This window comes from Heterocephalus glaber, unplaced genomic scaffold, assembly GCF_053883595.1.
Source record: "Heterocephalus glaber isolate CG9 unplaced genomic scaffold, H.glaber_assembly_v1.0 deba00001446, whole genome shotgun sequence".
Lineage (NCBI taxonomy): Eukaryota > Metazoa > Chordata > Mammalia > Rodentia > Bathyergidae > Heterocephalus > Heterocephalus glaber.
The window spans coordinates 6,919,140-6,944,567 of NW_028258298.1; the positions used below are offsets into that span (position 1 = coordinate 6,919,140).

Here is a 25,428-nt window from a genome sequence, read left to right on the forward strand (position 1 = left end):
AATGTAGTTGTTTTTTAGTATTGAAAGAAAAGGGTCAGCCCCACTATAGTGTTGGGTTTACTGCTAGCTTGGACTAGTTTAAGTGATTGAAGAATCATTATTCATTACATAACATGAAAGTCAGTAGTTGTATGTTTGAGTGCTGATGTAAAACCTGCTGAAGAATTTCTGGAAAATCTAGGTAAGTTGACTGGAGGGAATTACTTGCCAGAGCAAACCTCCACTATGGAGAAAACTTCCCTATTCTGGAGATGGATGCCTGAAAGGACTTTGATTCAGTGCCAGATGAAATCAGTGCTAGATTTCAAGGATTATAAGGATGGGACAGTAGTCTTGCTTATGTGAAATGTTGCAAATTGAAACCTCTGGTGGGCCGGGGATTTAGTTCAGTGGTTTCACTGCCTGCAAGGACCTAAGTTCAGTCCCCGGTATGAAAAAAAAAAAGAAACCTCTGGTGACCTGGCACAGTCAGAATCCAGTGCTGTCAAGCACATGAATAAACACACACTGCCAGGGTACTGCAGGGGCAATAAGAAGTAATGAGCCAGTTACTCTTCCAAGATGTCCTCCTAAATTTCTGCACCAGCCAAATGAAGCATTACTGTTTGGAGAATAACCTGCTTTTGAAGATTTTACTTAATGTTGATAATACACAGGCACGCCCTCCCTTTATTGATAATCTTCACCCGGATAACAAAGTGGTGTTGCTCCCTCTAGACAGCACCTGTCCAGCAATGGGTAAGGGAGTAATAGTGTTTAAGATCTAGTGTATGAGTAGGCATTTGGCCAAACTATCATAGCAGCAGAGGAAGACACTGAGAAGACCCTGGTGCAGTTCTGGGAGGTTCAAGACATCTGTGACTGCAGCAAGACCTTGCTTGGGTTGTGATGATTGTCACCAAAGAATGCATGGACACCTGGGAGGAAGTGACTCAAGAGGTTTGTCCTGAATTCAGAGGATCCAGCAAGGATGAGGAGGTTGCAGGAATCAACAGGCTGTGGTGAAGTAGCCAAGAACTTTTCCCTAAAACGAATGAGGATGGCACTGAGGAGCTCCTAGATGGGCATTTTGAGGAACCAGTTAGTGGAATGCAGAGCTGAAGAAAGGACAGAAGAAAAGGAAACTACAGAAGAAAAAGAAGAGGAAGAGAAAGACTGACATTGATTATCCTGACCCTGTGGAAGCCAAGGCTGATGTGTTTATGTCTTGATTTTTAACAAAAAAGTTTACAAAGAGAAAAATGTATTGAATAAAGGTAGAAAGAAATTCTTTGCAGTTGTAATAATATGTATTTTTAGCTAACTTATGAAAGCCCAAAAGGTTTTAAAAATTAAAGCTTATAAAGTAAAAAGTTACCTTAAGCTAAGATTAATTTATTAAGGAATTTTTAATAAGTACAGTTTACAGTGTTTATAAAGTCTGAAATAGTAGTATGCCAGTGACTTGGGTGTTCATGTTCACTCACCACCCACTCACGGACTCACCAGAGCAACTCCCAGTTCTGGCACTCCAGTCAAGCTAAGTCCCTGATATAGGTGTGCCATCTTTATCTTCTGTACTATATTCTCACTGTACTGGTTCAGCTCTGTTTTTACACAATAAGTGCTTGCTACTGTGTTACAGTTGCCTATGTTCTCTACTACAGTATCATGCTGTACAGGTTTGTAGTCACAGAACAATGGACTGTACATATGGCCGGGGGTGGAGTAGACTATACCATCCAGGTCTGTGGTATTAGTACAACAGTGAACTCCCCTACCAGACACAGTGTGGACCTCTTGTTAACCACACATGACTGCACTGTCATCACCCTAAACAAAGTAGATGTTTTCCACCGGATTTTTCTGAGAAAGAAGCTCATATCAGATTGTTTTGCTCAGTGACTCTGAATTGTATTTCTGGGAAATAATGAACTTTGCCCAGAGATTATCTTGTTACACTTTCTAAACTTTGAAGCATCTCCCTGTTGGAGCAGATGACAAACCTGACATGTTTCTTCTATGCAAAGTGTTGTAAGAAATCACGTAGGATCCTAACAAAGCAGTTTTCTTTTTATTCTGTAATTTGTGGTCCCTAGTGCCAAGGTTCACTCAGGATGATCTTGCAGAGTTTCAGCTTCACAGTGTTCACAATTGAGTTGATTAAGGATTGCGTCACAGGTATCTATAGACGTGGTTCTGTAACAGTCTACTCACAGTGTATTTTTATGCATAGGTTAGCCAGTTGATAGTTTACCCTGAGTGTCCCTCTGGCAGCATGTTTATGTACCAACTATCCCAAGTATCACCAGGGCAGCTGTCACTTCAACCAGTCAATTCTTGTATTGAGTAACTTTCTTAAATTGTCATTTTTGTACTTCCTATTATCTTGTAAAGATTACCAAAAATATGGAATTTTTGGTCATCCTACATTTAAATAATTGGACTGTTAAGTGGTTAATTTTTTGTTTACATAGTCATGCTCAGAAAGTCAGAATGTTTTATTATTGATTTCTTTTTGTATCTTGCCATTGTGCAACATTGTTCAGATGAGATCATTGGTGTGAGCAAGCATTTTCCATGTTGTTCTGCCATACTTATTAGCTTTGAAACATCAGTTCAAATTTTTTTTTTGTATTAAATTCTTTTATTGGTACATTGTAGGTATACAGCACAAGTACATTTCTCATTGGGAATTGTACCTTTATATAATGCATCTTGGTTCTTATTTTTTCCCCATTCCTAGCCCTCCCTTCACGCCCTCCACCCTTCCCTATTTACAAAGACTTTATTTCCATTTTTTCCATTTCTCATCATTTTTTCCTTTCCCTTCTTTCCTTTCCCCTGCCCCTCCCACTACCCCTACCCCTTTGGACCTTTTCTTCCTATTTTACATTTTCGATTATTCATTCTAATCATTGGTACATTTTAGGTATACAATATAATGACATTCATCATTGGAAATTTGCACCTTTACATAGTCTCTCTTGGTTCTTATTTTTCACCCTTGTCCAGCCCTCCCTTCAACCCCTCCAGTCCTCCCTATTTACAAAGATTTTGTTCCTATTTTTCCATTTTCTCATATTAATCCCATTCCCTTCTATCCTTTCCCCTAGCCCTCCCATTTCCTTCCCCTTTGCCCCTTTTCTTCCTATTTCACATTACCTATTATACATTTTAATTGGACCTTACAAGTTTGAGGTGTTTCCATTCTTAGAATGATAGGTGAGAACAGATGACAATATATCCTTTTTTTGATTATGTGAGAGGTTTAACTTCAGTGGTCATACATTCCCTAATTATGATAAAATCTGATCAAGTGGAACAGTTTTCAAGTGTCACTGGTTTTTTTTATAAGACTTGTTTTATTTGCTGCGTATAGTTAAAGCAGAATTTCCTTAAAAGTTTGAAATGAGGGCCAGGGATTTAGCTCAGTGGTTCCACCGTCTCCCTCTCAAGCACAAGGTCCTGAGTTTGATCCCCAGTACCAAAAAAAACAAAAAAAGTTTGAAATGAGATTGCTAATAGAAATAGTGAAAACTTTGGAGAAAATAGATAAAATTATCTTCAGTACAAAGTTTAAAAATATTTTAAACCCCAGGAAGAGGAAACTGTTGCCTGGGCATATTTTGGTGTTTTGAAGTCATTTGTCACCTTCAACAAGAGATCTTCTTTTTAAGTTTGCATGTGTTTACACACATTTTATAATCTAAGCACAGTAGAAAGAAAGACAGTCCAAATCACCCCTGAAATTAATCCTTTAAAGTGACACTCCTGTGTCTCTCTTGGAAGCCACAAATGAACCTGATCTTTTTCATCTGTTTCTGGAATGGCTTCTTGATGCCTGCCTAATAAATATATGGTTGCTGAGTGAGTGAGTGGATGAAGGAAGAAGAAAGGACCAAAACAAAACCAAAAGTGTCAAGAACAATCTAGAATCAATTCTTGAGATACGTATTTTCCACCTTAAAGCCACAATTTTAATGTTATAAATCATCAATTTATTGTCATGTGATCATGTTTAAAAAACAGAATGTTAAAGAAGAAAAGTATATTATTTGGAATGCCTGGAGGAGCTATGTTGGTTATTTCTGTTGTTATTTTGCCTGGGTAATGACTGGTTTTGCACTGGCTGGTTTACTGGATGGTTGGGGGCAGGGGGGCACAAGGGTGCTAATAAGGTACCTTTTAAAACAAATTGTCATATTACTTTCCTACATGGCAATGAAAAAAAAGAAATTAGATAATTTTCATTTTCTGATACTGTTCTTCACTTTCTAATGTTTCTTTTAAAGCTAATTTTTTAGTTTTTCTCTTCCATTTTTGCCAGCTCTTTGTCCTGCTTAAAATTATAAGCAATTAGCTGAATTCTACAAGACATTTAGAGAAGAAGTATTGCCATTACTCTTTAAACTCTTCAATGAAATTGAAAGGAAAACAATACTTCCAAATTCATTCCTGGAAGGAAGTGTTACTTTGATTCCAAAACCAGGGAAAGACCCAAACAAAAAAGAGAACTACAGGCCAATCTCCCTAATAAACATAGATGCAAAAATTCTCAACAAGATACTGGCAAACAGAATACAGAGCATCATCAAGAAGATCACACTCCCTGACCAAGTCAAATTTATCCCAGGGATGCAAGGATGGTTCAACATATGTAAATCAATAAATGTAATACACTATATTAACAAAGCCAAGGACAAAAACCATATGATCATCTCAGTAGATGCAGAAAAAGCATTTGACAAAATCTAACACCCATTCATAATAAAAATGCTACAGAAAATTGGAATAGAAGGTCTTTATCTCAACCTGATTAAGGGTATCTATGAAAAATCAACAGCCAACATCATACTAAATGGTCAAAAACTGAAAACCTTCACGCTAAAATCAGGAACAAAACAAGGATGTCCACTATCACCACTCCTATTCAATGTAGTTCTGGAAACATTAGCCACAGCAATCAGACAACAGAAAGAAAAGAAATAAAGATAGGAAAAGAAGAAGTTAAACTGTCATTATTTGCTGACGATATGATACTCTACATAAAAGACCCAAAAAACTCTGCCAAAAGACTTCTAGACTTAATTGACAGATGGAGTAGAGTAGCTGGGTACAAGGTCAACACTCACAAAACAGTAGCCTCCTTGTACACAAATAACAGACTCACTGAGAGAGAAATTAGGGAAACAATTCCTTTCACAATAGCATCCAAAAAATGAAATATAGCAAGTGCAAGGTCCCGAGTTTGATCACTGGTACAAAAAAAAAAAAAAATCTAGCAATCAATGTGACAAAGGAAGCAAAAGACCTCTGCATTGAAAACTACAGCACTCTGAAAAAAGAGATCGAAGAGGATATAAGAAAATGGAAAGACATCCCTTGCTCCTGGGTAGGAAGAACCAATATAGTGAAAATGGCCATACTTTCAAAACTGCTATATAGAATTAATGCAATGCCAATTGAAATCCTAACAATATATTTCACAGAACTAGAGAAAAGAATCCAGAAATTCATTTGAAACCAGAAGAGACCTAGAATAGCAAAAGCAATTCTAGGTAACAGAGACTTGGCAGGGAGTATCACAATCCACAACTTGAAACTATACTACAAAGCTACTGTGATAAACAGCATGGTACTGGCAAAGAAACAGACCTCAGGATCGGTGGAATAGATTAGAAGATCCAGAAACAACTCCAGACATACTCAGCCACCTCATCTTTGACAAAGGAGCCAACCATCCTCACTGAAGGAAAGATAGGGTCTTTAATAAATGGTGTTGGAAAAACTGGATTTCAACCTGCCAAAGATTAAAACTAGACCCATATCTATCACCATGCACTAAACTAAGATTGAAGTGGATTCAGGATCTAAATATTAAAACAGAAACACTAAACTTGCTGGAAGATAAATTAGGTAGAACTCTTGAAGACATTGGCATAGGAAAAGACATTATGAACAGAATCTCAGTAGCACAGGAACTAGCAGAAAGAATCAGCAACTGGGATCTCATCTTATTAAAAAGCTTCTACACTGCAAGAGAAACCACCAACAGAGCTAAGAGACAAGCTACAGTGTGGGAAAAAAATTTTAGGAGCAGTACCTCAGACAAAGGACTACTGTCTAGAATATATAAAGAACTGAAAAAAATCAGACCCCCAAATTCAAAGACCCAATTCAAAATTGAACATCTGAAATGAACAGACATTTCTAAGACAATGAAGTAAAAGCAGCAAATAAGCATATGAAAAAATGTTCAACATCACTGGTCATTTGAGAGATGCAGATGAAAACAACCCTGAGATTCCACCTCACTCCATAAAGAATGGCTGCCATCAAAAAGTCAACCAAAAACAAATGCTGGCAGGGGTGTGGTGAGAAAGGAACACTCCTCCATTGTTCGTGGGAGTGCAAGCTGGTGCAACCACTGTGGAAATCAGTATAGAGATACCTCAAAAAACTAGGACTAGAGGTCCCATTTGACTCCGCTATTCCCCTGCTGGGTATCTTCCTCAAAGAATTAAAAAGAATCATACCACCAGTGATATATGTGCACCGATGTTTACAGCGGCACAGTTTGTAATAGCTGAAGCTTGGAAACAGCCCAATTGCCCATCAACTGGAAACTGGATAAAGAAGATGTGATTTTTTTTTTTTATGAAATGGAGTACTACTCAGCCATAAAGAACAAGAAACTAGAGACATTTATAGCTAAATGGATGCATATTGAGGACAGACTCTTAAGTGAAATAAATACAACACATGTGTAAATGCTGAATAGTTTCTCTGGTGTGACAAACTGAAAGTGTAAATAATGATTAAAATGAGTAATTGATAATGTGAAATAGGAAGAAATGGTCCAAAGGGGGGAAGTGGGAGTGGTAGGAGAAAGGAAAGAAGGGAAAGGAAAAATTATGAGAAAAGGAAAAAATGGAAACAAAGTCTTTGTAAATAGGGAAGGGTGGAGGGGGTGAATGGAGGACAGGAAATGGGGAAAAAATAAGAACCAAGATATATCATGTAAAGGCATAAGTGCCCAATGATAAATGTAAATGTATTGTATACCTAAAATGTACTAATAAAAGAATTTAAGGAAAAAAATTATAAGCAGTTATTATGCAGTTTTATTTATTAAATCTCATTATGCACTTGTTTGTAGACATTTAATCCTTACTGGATAGATTTTCCTCAAATGGGAAGAGGATCGAGATATGAAGGGGATCGGGAAGGGAATGAAAAAGAGAATTAAGATGTGTTATGTGCATGTCCCACCTCAACATCAGAAATATAAGCAGTATGTACTGCAAACATGTACTAATAAAAATAAATAAATAAATAAAACCAGCTAGTAAATGTAAAAACAAAAAGAAGCCATCCAGATGTTTCTTATCAATTATTATAAATGCAAGGTTTGGTCATGTTCAAGAAAATAAACCTTAATTTTTCTGTATTTTCAAAATCATCTGAGAGAATATAAACATATGACTCCAGTGAATGTAAGAATTTAGTGAAAGTAATATTTTCTATAGGCGGCAACTTATTTTTATGAAAATTTTGTATTGCATTTTAGGAGAACCTGATAAGGAGATAAAATCCTGTGCTTGAAGAGATTTCTTCCAAAGCCAATCTCTTGTGTGCTTGGGTTAGGTTAGCATGCTAATTTTGAGTATAAATAATGAAAAGCACCTTAAAAATAAAGAATTAAAGGGCCGGGGATTTAGCTGAGTGGTGCTGCTGCCTGCCTTGCAAGCGCAAGGTCCTGAGTTCGATTCCTGGTACCAAAAAAATAAATTAAAGCCTTGTATTCCTTTCATACTTTAGGTAACCATGTTAACGATCCCAGTAATCTCTAAATATATTTCTTTTGAAATAAGTGATAGAAACTTTTTAACCTCTAAGTTTATTATTGTATTTCTAGTTTATAGACTAGAAACCTACTCTATAAGTACTCTAGAGTAGAAACCTAAAGCACAAGGTTATTATTGATGGAGTAATAATATAAATGGAGCCCGAGCTCTTACAAAGATGCTTTATACTTAACATTTCATTTAGACCGAGAGATTACTTCTTACCAAAGCCAGTCCACAAAAATACCCAACAGTTCTGCCTACCTTCATCTCTACTACATAGACATATCCTTTTCTTATTACTACAAATCCAGAATGTTTTCAGACACAGAAAGAATACAGTAGAAAATAAATACAGTTTCATGTGAAACTTATGGCACGTCCCTGCCCTAGTACCTTAATCAGATGACTTTTTCATGCTCTTGGGTACCTGTAAATTAATTCACTTGTTGATTACATTTATGTTACAATTTTCCTTGTGTCAGTACAGTGCTCCTGAGTATTGAATGTCCAGAGATGAAGGGAGAAGGGAGCTGGGTTTTTTCCCTTGAAGAGTTCACAGTGGATAAGGGATAATGGTATATAAATAAATAAATGGTACTTTGAAATAATACAGTTTGGTGAGCATGTAGTGAGTAGAACACAGTGCTGAAGCTCTCCTAACTTGAAGATATTCAAAGAAGGAATACGAGTCATAGTTTAGCTGGGTTTGAACAGCAACATAGAATTTTCTATATGCTGTGGATTAGTGGGGAGAATCTGGATAGAGGATATTGTTTTGTGAAGGAGTATAAATGGCTAGTTTATGAGACAAAAAGTAGAATTTTAGTTGGCCTAGAATTAGTTGTAAAATAGGAAAACAGGATAATAATAAGTGTAAATGTGAAGGATCTTCTGTGCCAGGCAATATACTACAGTAGTTTAAAGCTTGGTGCTGTGCTTGCATTAGAATCTCATTTCCATCCTTGGCTCCTGTTTCTTAGACAAAACTTATCTCTAAGATACAGTTTCTTTAAAATCAGTATCATGCTAGAACTTTGTCATAGGATTTCTATGAGGATTGGAGGGTGTCCAGGTTAAAGCAACTAGCCTGGCTTATATGAAGTGTTCAATATTGTCAGCTGCTGTGTTTTGTTTTTAAATGAAAAATAAAGAGATCAATTTTAAATATGTTATAGAATCTAACAGACTATAGAAGACTGTAGGAGTAATAGGAAGGAGAACCAAGGAAAAGACTTGCAACAATAATAAAGTTCTGGCATAGTAATGTACTGTAAGTGAAATTCGTTAAAATTGTCTTACAAAAATATCTTCAGTCTTTCATTTGGCCCTCTGAATGTTTCACACCTAGCACAGTAGCTCTTCATAGAGCAAATGTCCTTCCAATCCTTTTTTTTCAGGGATTTTAACTAACAGTCGAATGACCGTAGTAAACTGACCAATACGGATTACAAAATAAAGAATGTTCTTATCTCAGCTATTATAAAATTTTGAATGTTTATAACAATTTCTATCAGATACTTTGAAAATTCTGTTCTAGGCCCCAGAATAATTGCTCTTTGTATATGTTCACTGAGCTAACTGAAAGTACTTTTTTATTTCCCATTTATTCTTAGGTTGTCTCCATTATAATGAAGAGATAAAATCAAGTTAAAATGTCAGTAAATTTAGTGTGAAGATGAGCAGAAAATTAAAAGATTCATCAATTTGAAATTGCTTTGACCTTTGCATTATGTTGGTGTTTTAATAAATAAGTTAGAATTAGCATTAACTGTGAGAGAGAAAAAGTCTTTTAGAAGTAAAACATTGCAGCACTTACCAGTAACTATTGTTGGGGTAAACATTTAACTTTACAGAATCATTTGCTGTGTGTGAAACTGAGCTATATTTTAACCAGTCATGGTGTTAGGGCTTACTGGGTAAAATGATGTCAGTGCCTTCACGACAGAAGACTGCAAGATGTAAGTCTATCCTAATGAAGTGAGAATCGAACCAATCCGATTATTCAGGTGCTAATTATGTAGTTTCAATGTGAAATTAAGTAAACATGCCTACATCAGTATTTTTAGTGAGCGGATACTCATCCCTTTTTAATTTACACATTTTATCTAACGGTGATTCTACTGAATGTTACCAACTGAATTGACATCCTTAAAATTTCTCTTTAGTGCCCCAGGTTCTTCAGAGCTGCACAACATTCATTGAGAGGTATGGGATTGTGGATGGAATATATCGTCTCTCTGGAGTTGCCTCCAATATCCAGAGACTACGGTAGGTAAAAATCTGTGGCGTTTTCTGTTTTATTCCTATGTAACTCATTAAAATGAAATTATTTCAAAATTGAGTAACTTACTTTGATGACCATAAATTTCAGTGAGATAGTTGAGATGAAATAGGAGATAATATTCATATTGTTTCTTCTGTATATTTTCTAAATGACATTTGTACTTACACAGTAATAGAGAACCATGCACCTTAACCTCTTAAATACTTCTATCTCTTTAAAATGTTTGAAGATTGTGGAAAATTGAGTCTGAACTTTTGACAAGCAAGAGAAATGAAATTTACATTGTAATAGAATTACCCTTTGGTTATTAACAAAAATCAATAGGTGTGAAACCTTTTCTAAAGCCTCCTTTGACTCTAATTCTGTATTGTATACCTAAGTATGTGTGTTATCTATTACACTTCCACTTATATGGCTTCTCTGCGACAAATAAAAAGGTGGTATTCTCTTTACCAGCAATAAAATTAAGCAATATTTTTGCTTAATCTTGGATTCTATTCCAATATGCTATTCTCACTTCTTTTTTCACTGTAACTGCCTTTGTTCTACAAGAATTTTAATATTTTAATTGACCACAAAGCTCAGCTTCCTTTTCAGAAATACATGTTTAGAAAATACTCAGTTTTTTTAACCCAGGATCTTGAGCATGATAGGAAAGTGCTCTAACAATAAGGTATAGCCCATAGCTTAAACTGGTTCCTGTACTAAAGACAGTTTCAAATTCACTAAAGCAAATGTTCAGATCATCCACACATTAATCTTCTAGGAAGATGATAAGTGACCTCGTGACTGCAGATTAATATTAATTAACCTCCTAGAGAGTGAGCCTAATCTGCTTTAGCATTCTAGGGACTTGTGTTTCATATATTCTAATGCTACAGATCTTTCTATTAAAATTCAGCCTTAGCTAGAAATTGCTTTATATTGTTTCAGGCATTCTTATTCTGCTTCAGTATAACATTGCTGAACTGTACAAGTTGTATCTGAGGAATTTCTGTGTATAATTGCTGCTCACCCCTGGTTCCTGCAGTTGCCAGAGTATTAGATATTTAAACCCTTAGAAATTAGGTATACTGTTTTCAGGCTGATATGCTGTAAGAGCTGCTTATTCACACACATTTCATGGTTTATTGTCCATTTAAATCTGTGTCCTTAATTTTCATGTAGAAAGATGCTTGCCTCATGATAAGACTCCAGTTGCCACCGAAATCCAAATATGATTGATATGAAATATAGTTTGAAGAAAGTCACAGCTAACCGAGATAAAGTTAGTCCTCTGGGCTAGAAGTTGTTTCCCTTTTAATATTCCCTGTAGTTACCTGGCTGGTGATAATATATCAATTACTGCTGAACTCCAGATAAAATTTACATGAAATATAATTTGAAGAAAAGAATAACTCACTGAGGCCAAGGTCATCACTTTTGGATATTGCGTTCCAGTCATGTGTTTGCCTTCCTTCAGTAAAATAATTTTGTGTTGTCCTCTTCTGTCTGGAATAGGCATGAATTTGACTCTGAGCATGTCCCCGACCTGACAAAAGAACCATATGTACAAGACATCCATTCTGTGGGCTCCCTCTGCAAGCTGTACTTCCGAGAGCTCCCCAACCCTCTGCTCACCTACCAGCTGTATGAGAAGTTCTCTGTGAGTACCATTTACTTTCAGCTCAAGATCTCCTGTGTTGCTTTGCTGTGTTAGGCTTATAATCAAGTTTGTTACAATGAACATTGAGGAGATTCAGTGTTCACATCTTGTGGGAACAAAGTGCACATCATGGATATGCTGTGTTGTATTTTCTCTTCATTTAGCATTAGAGAAAAAAATGGATCAATCTTGAGTGAAAACTGAATTTTAAGTGAGAAATTCATTTTTACCCAAAGTGTGCTGATTTATTTTATGTTATGATTGTTACAGGATGCTGTTTCAGCAGCAACAGATGAAGAAAGGCTGATAAAAATTCATGATGTCATCCAGCAGCTCCCCCCACCGCACTACAGGTAAATCACACGTTGGTGAACACCAGCCAGAGGCAGAAGTGGGCCCCCATGTAAAGGTGTTTTTCCTTTGGGTTTCTAGCTACTTAAACTTCTTTGAAGTTCTAGCTAATTAAAGTTCCATCTTTTCCAGACTGAATTTTATTCATACATATATTTGTATTTGTTTGTCTTTATATCCCCAGGCCCTGGCACAATGCTTAATGTCCAGTAGGTAAATGTTGAGTGAATGTATGAATGAATGAACAAATGAATGGCTGACTAAACCTGGGGTTTTGTTGTGTTTTAGGATTTGTTGTTTATTGGTTTTGTTGTTACTGCTTTTGTTTTGTGTTTTGGTGGTATAGGGGATTGAGCCCAGGCCTCATGCATGTTAAGCAAGCACTCTGCCCCGACCTTCCTCCCCTTGTTGCTACTTTTTAAAATACATGATTTGTATGCTAGTTTGGACTCTCAGAAATATTTTTGTTTATGTTTGAAAAGACCAGAATACAAGAGGGTGACTTTGCTATTTAGTGAGAGAAAGAAAACATTAGAAAGCATGGATTATAATATACAAAAAGCCAAGAGACATTTTTAAAATTATTAACAAGAAATTAAATTCAACCGTAATGTAATGCTGATGTTTTGAAAATGACATTGCTTATATATATTTTTAAATCAGCACTATATTCAACACTAAATCAACTAATATTTTTAATCAACACTAAAATAAGCACCTTTTTAATCAGCACTCTAGATATAAATGCATGATGGTCTTGAACTAAAAGGTAACATCAGGTCACTGTCCCATTAATGTAGCTGCTCTTAGGAGGAACTTGATGAATTTAAAGGAGTCTAAGGATCCAGCAAAGAGTGAAAAAGAAAAACTCAAAGGAAAATTAAAAAGGTTTTGGGGCATAAGGTCAAAGAAATTAAGGAATATAGCCCTGAAAAAGAAGGCTGTCAAGATAAATATGATCAGTAACAGTTACTCAAGGTATATCTTTGAGGAGAAGAGGACATTATTAACTCATCAGTGAAAGAAACCTAGTACAATCTAAAGACAGATAGAACTTTGACAGATACAACTGGCTTTGAATTTCCAAGTCTGTCACAGAGTACTGCAGTCTCTAAGCTTCAGTCTCTATATCTGAGAACAGAATACTGATAATACTTTCTGAAGAGGATTTTTTAATGATAAAATGAGGGGATGAGCCTAGTCCTCACTTTTTGAATAAAACATAGCAAGACAGAGGATTTAACAATGACCTTGGTAATTTCATTCATTCATTCATTTTGGTAGGTATCAAAGCCAGGACTTTGAGCATGCTAGGTAAACTCTACCACCAAGCTACACCTGCAGCCTTGGCTTGGTGATTTTTACATGAAGTATCATATAAATATGTCCCTTTTTTCTACATTAAAAAATGATCCATGTAACAAATAAACACAGTTTATAAAGTCAAGTGGCATGCATAATAAATATTGAGTCACTCCATTTCCCATTTCTGTCAGAAGTCAGTACACTTAACTCTTTTATTAGGGATTGATACCCCACCCATTTCTAATAGCACCTTGGCATTGCTGTTTCTCAATTTTTCTTTTTTTTTTTTGGTGCTGTTGCTTTCTTCTTGTGGCAAATGAGGATCTCTCATACTCTTCCCCAGAGCCCACAAACACATACTTCCTCTTCTTTCCTCTTCCTAGTCCAGTTACATGATCATTTAGAGTTAGGTAAGTATTTAGGGTCTACATTGTAGTAACTGTTATTCACAGTTCTACCTAAAGGAATATATTCTTTCAGGGACAACTTTTTTTCTTTTTCTTTTTTTTTTCTTGGTACCAGGAATCAAACACAGGGCCTCATGCTTGCCAGGGAGGCGTTGTACCGCTGAGCTACATCCCCGGCCCCCGGGATAACTTTTTGTGTTTTCTGTGGAGTACTTGGCTTTTGTTTGTCACTGAGTTTCTGTTTGTTTTCATTTTATCCTCCAGGTTCTTTAACAAGCCTATTCACTGTTCTTGCACTGTGTTCTGACATACCAGGCAACATTTTCATTTTTTCTTCCTGAAAAGTATCTTTTAAAAGGTCTTTTGCCTCCCCTCGCTTGATCTACAATGAAGAAGTCAGTGCCACCCCTGTACTCACACCTTGGAAATTCCTGTCAACTCCTCTGTGAGTTAGAATCTCCTTTTCTGGATCTCTTGTCATCTTCCCTGTTTTTATTCCCTGCTTTTGTAACACACACCATTAATATTCTTGCTGAGAAAGATATGGGAGCTAAATTTTTTGAGACTTTGATATCTAAGAATATTCCTATTCTATTCATGCATTTGACTGGTAATTATATAATTTAGTATGCAAATAATTTTCCTTATAATTGTAATAGTATTACACCATTGTTTTCTACCAAGAAATGGCGTACCACAATCTGATACCAGTCTTTCTGTGACATCTTTGGGTATATTTTGTTTTGTTTTGTCCTTATCATTCTGGTGCTTTTAAATTTAAAACATACCTTGTGATCCGTTTTCATAGTCTCATACCTTGGTGCAGGTTCTTTTTATTCTTCACTTTGGGCACTTGATGGGCTTTTTTCATCTGGAAACTCATGGTGTTCATTTCTGGAAATGTATCTTGTGCTGTTTCTTTGATGGTCTCATTGGAATTTAAACCCCACTCTTTACTCTCTTCCTATTATTATTTTAACTATTGAACTCTTTTATTTTCTCATGTTCTCTTTGTCATTTTCTACCCCATGGATTTTTTTCCTGACCCTCTATTGATTTTTTTTTAATGATTTCCAAGAGCAGACGCTTCCTTCCCTTTCCTTTTCCCACTTTATAACATCTAATTCTTGTCCATCCTGCAGATAGAGTCTCTTCACTGGGAGAACATTATTAGTATTTATACATTTTGTTTTACTTCACATTGTTCTTTGCACCCCTCTCCTTTTCCCTCTCCCTCTCTTTTGTAGTGCTGGGGACTGAACCCATGGCTTTCTCACTGAACTGCATCCCCAGACATTTTAAAAATTTTGAAGCAGGATCTCCCTGAATTGCCCAGCCCAGGCTTGAATTTAGGGTCCTCATGTCTCAGTCTCCCAGAAGGCTGGGATTACAGGCATGCACCATTAGGGCCATCTACCCCTTTTTGGGGGCAATTCACTTTTATATTGACTTAGCAAAACATTCAACTGAAGTTTCCTGGAAATTATATATATATATTTTTCTCACATAAGAATTATTTCCTTCATTAATTATGTGTAGAGCGAGCTCCCTTTCTGTGTAGTCTTTCCTACTGAATATTATGTATCTTTCCTCTATATATTTATATATATTGAACATATATATGACTGTACATTTTTATTTACACTGTATTACCCATTCAATATGCAGCCTCTTTAAAATGTAAGCTCCTTGACATTATTCTGTCTTATTGCTATATTTTCAGAATACAGCCTTGTACTTAGTAGATGTTCAGTAGTATATTGCATATGTTTATATATTTTATACACTGTTTATCTAAGATTTTAACATTTACTTTTTTTAATTCCTTAAATCTTCTTGCAAATGTAATTTTTAATGGTGTTCTCTCATGTTCCCCTAATTTGCATTTTTAATCTACGTATATGCTGATTGTCCTTCTACACAGAATCTAGACTTTCTTTAGGATAAAGACCTGGGAGTTGAATTCTAGAAATCAAAAGATACTGACATTTTTATTCTCAGTGTAGAAGATTACCCAGAGTGTGCTCCCAGAAGGGTTATGCAATTGCATGCTCACCTGCCGAATATGAAGTGCTCACTTCATGGAAGCCTGACTAAATTCTATGCCGACTTCAAGAAATTTTTATAATTAGGCAAGCAAAATAGATACCTTTGGTTGTTTTAGTTTGCATTTCTTGTAAAATACATTTCTGAAGTTCTTTAACATCCCTCCTATCTATAATAAAATTTTACTGTCTTCTGAACAGGTTTCTCAGGCTTCCCACCTCCCACATAGTACCCAGGCCAGCCTCATGTGTGCCTGGCTGTCTGTTTTTCCTTATTTAACTGTGTACAAGAAGGGCAGACAATACCATTTTCACCAGCCACAGTAGATGCCACTGTAGGAGTAGGCTCTTTGGAGGCATTCTGAGCCTCCAAAGGCTTGATTTAAGTCCCAGCCTGCCTACCACTGCTTGTCTCTGGAACCACTGGCAAGCCTTGACTTTTCTTTCCTGTCAAGGCTGATAATACTGTGTGTAGTTCATCTACTGTGGGAATTAAATGAGGCTCCCCTTAAAAGTACAGTGCTTAGGGCCGGGGATTTAGCTCAGTGGTTTCGCCACCTGCTGAGCAAGCGCAAGGACCGGAGTTTGATCCCCAGTACCAAAAAAAAAAAAAAAGTACAGTGCTTAGCCTGGCTGCTGTCTTCGTTTTCCTCTCAAGTTCATATTAGGTCCATCTGAATCATTGTGACTCATACGAAGACCACAGTTTAACATTGATTACTATTTTATTTGCCTCTTATTTATTGTCTTTAACAATTTTAGGCCCTGAACATTTAGGTAGGATGTTGAGACATGCAGTGGATAGATTATGTGCGTGTACTTGTGACTGGTTTAACTTACATATAAGATGATGGTGTTTTATATTCAAAAACACTGCTCAGTTATTTAATCTTAATATATGTAGAATTGTTTCTATAAACTTATTTTAAATGGACAAGGTAAATTTACTACAATTTGAAATAGGCTCTTTATTCCAAAAGTACATTGGTTGCTCAAATGCATAGTGAAATTTCCCTTTTAACCATTTTTTTAGGCTTGTGAAATATTGTTTTTTCTTTTATAGAAGTATTAAATTCTTTCTTCTTAGTTGTCTGCTGCAAGTAGAATAGCATAAATTCCAAATACTGTTTGGTCTAGAAACAAGTTTTTATGGAGGACTCACTTCTGATATTTTAACTTAAGCAGCAAAAAATATGTATAGGTTAGTATGGTCTCTTTTTTCTGTTTTACCGTTGAAAACTTACAAGTCAGTTACTGGCCTTTATGTTCTATACTGCTGCAGAATGTATTTTTCTGCTAATATGTTGTGTTTTATTTTCCAGAACACTGGAGTTCCTGATGAGGCACTTGTCTCTTCTAGCAGACTATTGCTCCATCACAAATATGCATGCAAAAAACTTAGCAATCGTCTGGGCTCCAAACCTGCTCAGGTAGTTTGCATTTCACATATGACCTTCACTGGAATTAATTATTTTAGTTCTGTTGTTAGATCTAAAATTATTTAATTACTGTTCCTTAGTTGTTCTCTTAATTAGCGTCTCCCTAAAATAGGCAAGTGGGGCTTAACTTAAGAGACTGTAAAAGTATGATTTCTTGCTTATTTGCATGTGATTTACACTTCTTTTTAAATGCCCTTTGAAACTGTTTAAATGTTGTTTACCTCACAGATCAAAACAGATAGAATCCGCCTGCTTCAGTGGAACAGCAGCTTTCATGGAAGTGAGAATTCAGTCTGTGGTTGTGGAGTTCATCCTCAATCATGTAGATGTGCTCTTCAGTGGCAAAATCAGTGCAGTCATGCAGGAAGGGGCAGGTACGACTCAGGCAGATTTTATTTGCTACCACCAACATGTCTCTGTACTTGTAAAGGAATGGAAAACTTCGCATTTCTCATCTCAATTTTTTAAAAAAATGTCATCGGTAGAAGATAGACAATTTATGTCTTGTCTTTCAAATTGACATTTATTTTGTGTTTACATAGTGGATCCTACATAAAAAATTTATTACCAGAGTTCATGACAAATTGAAAAAAAATCACAAAAAGTCTTGATGTATATAAAAGTATAATGTGGAAGAGAAGAAAGTTCCTTTGAAAACTAAAAATATCCGAATTATCATCTTTCCTAGTATGTTTTAAGATAGGAAAATAGTTATGAATGAATTAAACTCACACATAATTACACAGGGAAAAATTACATACTTTCGTACTTTCATTTTCTCACTGAGACATGTTATTTAGAAATTTGTTTAGAAATAAACTGGTTGGAACAGCTTATTCAGAAAGTACTTATTTTAAATTATGATGTAACTTTTTATTACATGGTGTACATACTGTGATTTTTGCCACTTAAAAAAACCTGAGGCAATTCGAAACAACACTGATAGATTGATAGATAGACACACAAAAAGAATGCTACACCACCCATTCATCATTGACTCTGTTTGTTTCTGTCCCTTTCTTTTTGAAGCATCTTTATCTAGGCCCAAGTCTCTGCTGGTATCTTCTCCATCCACCAAGCTTCTGACTTTGGAGGAAGCCCAGGCAAGAACACAAGCTCAGGTCAATTCTCCAATTGTGACTGAAAATAAATATATTGAAGTAGGAGAAGGACCTGCTGCACTTCAGGGGAAATTTCATACCATAATTGAGTTCCCACTGGAAAGGTAAAATTCATTAAATCCTGAGTAAAAATAGGACTTCTATAACCATGTGTTGTTTTCTTTTAGTTTTATTTTATTTTAGTTTCTTTTAGTTTCTGTTCTTACCCCCTTGCTGGGAAGTAGACCCAGGGCCTCATGTGTGCTAGGCAAATGCTCTGTGACCTGAGCTCTCCCCATCCCTACTTTGCTTTTAAATTTATATTTTAGTATTTATATATTAAATTCTGAACCAATACAAGAAAAACTTACTTGAATAAAGATGATGTTTAACACTTCATAGGGAATAATAAAAATGATATTTGCAAAGCATTACAATGTCACCTAGTTTTGTAAAAATAAAATAGGAAAGCCCATCATTGTACGGAGAAAAATGATACACTTTCATGATATGAGATAGCTTTTCTGAGATATGTTATTTAGAAATTTTCTTAGAAATAAGCAGTATTGAAATAGCCATATTCAGAAAGTAATGAATGGACACTGACTTACTTGACATTAGTTCTTTTTTCTTTATTCCTGATCTGCAGCATCACATTACCTGGTAGTTGTTAGTAGGCAGATCCTTCAGCCCACCCCACACCTCCTAAATCAGAACCTTTGTGATGGGCCCAGCAGCCAATCTTTCATCAAGCTTTTCAGGGGTGCAGAAATGATAGTGTGACCTCTCAAGGTCCCTGTCAGCTCTGACGTCTCTATTTCCCTAAAGAAATGACAAGAATGTCATTTCTGTGTCTTCTTTACTAGTTCACCATAAGAAGACTAATGTATGTAAAAGTTATTTTTTAATGTCTCTGCTGCTACTTTGAGTATTGCACATGAATGTAAGGATCATCTCTGGATTCAATTTTATTAACGAAACTTTAGAATGTTTTTTTCCCATATTTTAGTATAATCCTCTAATCTCCTTTCACCTCCCATAGCTAAAACAAATAAAAAGTTAGAACATATTCTGAGCATTTTGGCTTTATATTGTAACTCCATAATTTATTCAAAAGCTTTTTTATAGAATAGTGATTTAAAGAGTAGATGAAAGGATGTATGTAGACTTGGGTTTCAAACCTGACTCCATCACTTACTAGTTCTATAACTTCAAGGAAATTTTCTGAACTTATTCCTTCAGCCATAAAATGAGAATAATAGTACTGGCCACATATGGTTATTTCTGCCTTAAAAGAGACACTACGTATAAGGTAAGGTACTTAGCACAGATGTGACATTTGATATGTGTTAGTTATTATTAATACTTCTTTATTTTCCTTATCAGTTTACTCACATCTAAAATCAGTTTCTTTAATTCTGTTTTATTTTTGGAAGTTTAATTAATACTAAGTTCCTATTCCCAGTTATGTCTTACTCTACTTATTTTGCAGATTGTGAGGTAGAATCTAAATATAACATGTATAAAATGATCTTTGTGAAACTAGTTATCAGTGTTAAAATTTGCATATTGCATTTCCATTTCATGCTCTGGCCAAACTATATAGAATGTGCTATAAGGAAGGTGGTGGTTTGTTCACTATTTCACCTGGGCCTCACTAGCTGTTTGGTTCTACCATTTATTCATTTTTTTCTATAAGAAAAGATAGACTCTTGGCTGTCTTAATATTGTCTATTTTTTCTCTCATAGAAAGAGGCCTCAAAATAAGATGAAAAAGTCCCCTGTGGGCAGCTGGCGTTCCTTTTTCAACTTGGGGAAGTCATCATCTGTCTCTAAGCGGAAGTTGCAGCGCAATGAGAGTGAGCCTTCAGAGATGAAGGCCATGGCTTTGAAAGGTAAGTGCCATATACTCCCTTCTTGCTGCTGCAGAGCAGTCTGCGTGACAGGTCCCATGTCTGCCACTATCACCCCATGTATTGTCATCATAGACCTCATTACAATATGTGCACAGTGACATAGCACGAGTGGATTGTCTGCATGAACAATTCCTTATTTCCAACTTGAAAAGTGATAAAAAATTTTATATAAATATGTAGAACTCAATTTCTTAATGAAACTGTAAAGATTACAGAATGTGATTAAAAATCTAAAACTTATTTGTAACATAGCTTGTACATTGTTTATAATAAATAGCTTCTCTGTTGCTGGACACAGTATTTAACACCCACAACTTAAAGTAAGAAAGGTTTAATTTGGCTCATGGTTTTGGAGGATTCAATCCGTAGTCATCTGGCTCTAGGCAGAAAATGGTATAGCCCAAAGGTATGGTGGAACAAAGCTGCTTAGTTCATGGAAGCAAAGAATAGAAACAGTGTCAGAGAGGAAGGGGCAAAGGACCAGACATAGACCCCCAAAACCACATCCATGCAGCCCACTCAGATATACTCAGAACTGAGCCCCACCAATCTCCAAGGCAGTCTTAAAGCCAGTTCAAATGGACACACACCCTAAGCACCACATCCCACTCCTTGTCACCTTGTAACTCAAACGCATCTCTTTAAATCATATTTAATCTCCAAATAAAGATAATAGCTATAATTTTATAATTTTGCCTAACATTAATAAAACTAGAAATGCTACAGTCCTTTCTCCAAAGTCTCAATGGTTCCAGTATTTTTTAAAAGTCCAAGTCCAAGTCTATTTTGAAACTCAAGGCAAACTCTGATTTACCTACCTTTGTAAAACTGAAAAACCTTTGTAAAACTCAAAAAAACTGCATAATCCCAAGGTATAGTTGTAGAGGGTAATCCTTCCCATTCTGAAAAGGAGGAAAATTAGGTTAGAAAAGAAACTGAAACAAAACTGAAATCCAGCAGGGCAAACATTGTCTTACAACTCCATGTCTGTTATCCAGATCCAGGGCATTTGAGGGTAAAATGTGAGTTCCAAAGGGTTCAGGTGGCCTCATTACTTGTATCCCCGTGGCCTCTCTCTTTGGTTGGCTCCATTCATGGCCTGCAGCTTTTCTCAGCAGACTTTCCTGGTGTCTCCAACTTTCTGGGGTCTCCATACACCTTTGGTTTCATCCCCACAGTTTCATGTTCTGTCCATTCAGGGGCTTCTTGCCAGGAAGCCTCTCTGACCCTACAACTCATATTATTCATGCCAGTAAAGCTAGCGTTATGTGGACAACACCTAGGTCTGTGTCAGCAGAAGCAGTAGCCAGGCTCCTGTGGGCATGGCTGCAGTGGCTTCTGAGTGTTTTGAGTGGCTCAGCACAGTGAAATGAATCCTGGGGGAACCAGTACTTAATACCGTAGGAGGCTCTTCTCAAGTAGGGGAGCCAGGGACTGTCTCCTCAGTGAAAGGTAATATTTTTGCATCCTTGAGTCTGCAGGGGTTGTAGTCTTGCTGATTCTTTAGATGCCCTCAAAGCATGTTTGCTCTTGTACAAAATATAGTGGTACCTCAATTTGCAAACTTTAATTTGTTTCTGATTTTGGGGAAGATGGTTGCATTTGTGTTTGTGTGGGGGAGATGGCTGTGGTCGTGTTTGTCACCCAGTGCCGAAATGTAGAGTTGACGAATGGAAGTGAAATTTTGGCGAATGGTTTCGTTTGTGAGCCAAGTTGTTTGCAAACAGAGGCATACATGAACCAAGCTAATGCTGTATTTGGTTTCCTTTTAATAACACTAATCTCTTTAGCAGTCCTACCTCTTTTGGCCCCAGCTTTTTACATGGCTTCTTCTAGGCCAAAATCTAAGTTTTTCAAATTTTTTTGCTCTCCCTTTTGCTTCCACTTTTTACTATAAATCTGGCTAAAAACAGCCATCAGTACATATGCCACAGCCTGAATTTTGAGCTGTGTTGTAATTTCCTCCACCAGATTAGTCTACCACTCTTATTCTCGGTCTCCTACAAAGTCTCAGGTTATGAGCAAAATGTATGTAGACAAATTTTTTGCCAGAGTGCGACACACATGACCTCTAGTCCAAATGCCAGTGGAGTCGTGGTTCCCATCTGAAACCTCCTGAGCCTAGCTTTTACTGTCTACATTTCTACCAGCATTCTGCTCTTCTGGGCTCCAAGTGTAATCGTGCATCAAGCCCTGCTTATTGCATTCTAAGGCTTCTATACTGCTCATCTCCAAACCTTTACATGTTTCCAACAGTTTGAACATGTATGTATGTATGTGGTACATGCATGACTGTCCCATCAGGCAAGCTTATATCACACAATGGGATTATCCCATGTTGCCCCAATGGGACAGGTATGCATGTACTACTGGTGTTTCAGAGTAGCCTGGCAATTAGACATAGGAATTACAGACCTATTGTGAACATATTAGTTATGTACATTCAGGTCAGGTATAGTCACAACAATTACCTTACTCTAGATACCAGTTTTCTATGAGTTTGTTTTCCTGTTGCTTAATACAATACCCATCACCCAACAGTTTAAAGGAGGAGAGGTTTAATTTGGCTCATGGTTTGGGGGGATTTAGTCCGTGGTTGGCTGACTCCAAGACAGAAATAGTATTGCAGAAGAGTGTGACAGAGTAAAGCTGTTAGTTCATGGCAGCTGAGAAGCAGAGCAGAGTAATAGTGCCAGAGAGAAAAGGACAAGGGACCACTTACAAACCTCTAAGGCCACACCTATACAATCTACTTCAGCAAATTCAAAAATGCGCCCCAAAAGTTCCTGGGAAAAAATCCCAAAGCCAGTCCAAGTTGACACTTTGATAAGAGTATCTTATTTGATCAAGTAGATCTACTACTATTAAAAAGAACTACTCTTTCAAAAATAGTTTAAAACCCATGTTTTGGTAGTAACAGCTTTTGAATCTAGAAAGGATAATAGTACTTTTCTTCTTAGATAATATTAGTGTGATGTTCCATTCATCTAACTCATTCAGTATTACAAGCATGTGTTAAATATTTTGACCGCGGGCCTTGCAGAGAGAAAGAAAATTAAGGTAGTGCTTTTGCTTTCAGAGTCTGAATGGGAAGTTGTGTGTGTGTGCGTGTGCGTGTGTGTGTGTGTGTGTGTGTGAAAATAAATTTCGCTGCAGAATGATAGCTGTTGAAACAATTTTGTATAAAGTCAGCTCTTACCGGGAAGAGGCTGGTGGTCAGGAAGAATAACCTTTGACGTAGGTGTTGAAGGATAAGCAAGGATTGACCTAATCAACAAGAGACTAAGAATGGTAGGAGATGGGGACAGGATGGGAAGAGAAGCAAGTTGGGGGACTGAATCCTGTGGAAAAGCAATACTTTAAAAGAAGACTTGTCAGAAAGTAGAGTGAGAAGAGATAATTAGGACAGTAGACAAAGACGAGAAGAAATGAGTACTGTCCCCAGCAGAGGAAGTTTGGGCAGTGTCCAGTGAGAAAGATGCTCAGCAGTAAGAGTCCACGTATCTAATTAAAGTGACTGTGTGGGTTTTCTAAGGCTGCAGTAACAGATTCCAGCAAATCAAGTGGCTTAAAACAATAGGAACGTATTCCCTCACAGCTCTGGAGGTTCACATTAATTCTGGCAGCTGTGAACAGAGCTGTGCCCCAGGGAATGAGCCTTCCTTGTCTGTCCCACCCCTGGCAGCTCCTGGCTTTTCTTCACTTGAGGCAATATCACCCACGCTCTGCTTCCATTTCATGAGTCCTTCTCTGTGTGTCTCTGTGTCTTTTCTTCTTTTATAGATACCAATCATGGATGATGGGCCCACTGTAAATGCAGTGTGATATCATCTCAGGGTACATGTGCAGGCTGGGCATGGTGGTACACATGTATAATCCCAGCATTCATGAGGCTGAGGGAGGAGGGTTGTTACCAGTTGGAGGCCAGCTTGTGCTACATAGTGAATCCCAAGGCCAGCCTGAACTACATAGTGAGACCCTGTCACACACACACACAAAGGATACATATTAGTCTTTTGGAAATAAACAAGAAAAAAGTCTTCTAGTTCATCTCTGTTCAAGTTCATGATCCTTTAGAAAAGAGATTTTTCAAATGAGAAACTATTTGAGGACAGTGCAACAGCTTTACATAATAGGGTGGTAAATTGAAAATGTCAAAATATGCAGCTAATTACTCTTGGGAGTTTAAGCATGTGTTAGGAAAAGCATTGATCCCTTTAACTGTATACTAATGCAGCAATAATAAAACTCTACACTCTTGTTCTTGGTTCTTCAGGTGGCAGGGCAGAAGGAACCCTACGCTCAGCTAAAAGTGAGGAGTCTCTTACTTCTCTCCATGCAGTTGATGGTGAGACTGAAAGCATAAATTGTTTTATTCCATGATGGAGGCATAAAGGATATGAACACAGTAACTAAATGTACTTAATAAATAATATGCTTAAATAATAAGCTATTCATCAGCATTTCTAAGAATACAAATATGTATTTAATTGTTCAGAGTAAAATTCAGTGAAGTTTTAATGTGGTAGCAGTATTTTGGCATGATTCCTATTTATTTACATAAAAATGGCCAAAATGTTTTAAATCAACCACTTATATTTGTTAATGCCTAGTAAAACTGTCCCCTTCATTAGATTTCACAATGAAAGGATATTTGTTTCAAAGTATAAAAGTAAACAGCTTTCATGACTGTCTGTTCTCTTGCAAAATGGTTTAACCTGACCTTAAATTTCATAGGTCAGACTGATTACAGGTGGTCTTCATTATCCAAGAATAATTAGCACCTGGAGAAGGCAACTTAAAGTGAATCTGCTTAAAATTGGGACCAAAGTCTCATGGTAAATAGTGGAAAAGGTTTGGTTGCAACATAAGTTGGAAAACAAAACTAAAATACGAAAATAGATGTTTGTTCTGTTTAGTAAAAGTAAATTACAGTTGCAACTACCTATGTAGTAATTCTTAGAATAAATAATTGCTTCCATGTTGATTTGGGAGAAGGTATAATTTTTTTGGACAAAACCATGTAAGAACACAATAGAGCACCCGTCCATCATTTGGTGTTTCGTTTGGGCAGCAGATTATAAAGAAGGCTCTTTTTGCAAAA

The 25,428-nt window shown here is 36.6% G+C and overlaps 1 protein-coding gene across 12 annotated transcripts in view; it reads left to right on the plus strand.

Annotated features, from left to right (window-relative positions):
• Window positions 1–25,428, plus strand: part of Arhgap32 (Rho GTPase activating protein 32) — a 320,258-nt gene that overhangs the window by 283,845 nt on the left and 10,985 nt on the right. For all 12 annotated transcript variants that reach the window (XM_087214296.1, XM_087214295.1, XM_087214289.1 and 9 more), the window contains 8 exons: window positions 9,998–10,100; window positions 11,617–11,761; window positions 12,032–12,114; window positions 17,192–17,299; window positions 17,537–17,682; window positions 18,338–18,533; window positions 20,158–20,303; window positions 24,601–24,672. In XM_087214296.1, coding sequence (XP_087070422.1) covers window positions 9,998–10,100; window positions 11,617–11,761; window positions 12,032–12,114; window positions 17,192–17,299; window positions 17,537–17,682; window positions 18,338–18,533; window positions 20,158–20,303; window positions 24,601–24,672 — 999 coding nt within the window. The remainder of the gene's footprint in view (window positions 1–9,997; window positions 10,101–11,616; window positions 11,762–12,031; window positions 12,115–17,191; window positions 17,300–17,536; window positions 17,683–18,337; window positions 18,534–20,157; window positions 20,304–24,600; window positions 24,673–25,428) is intronic.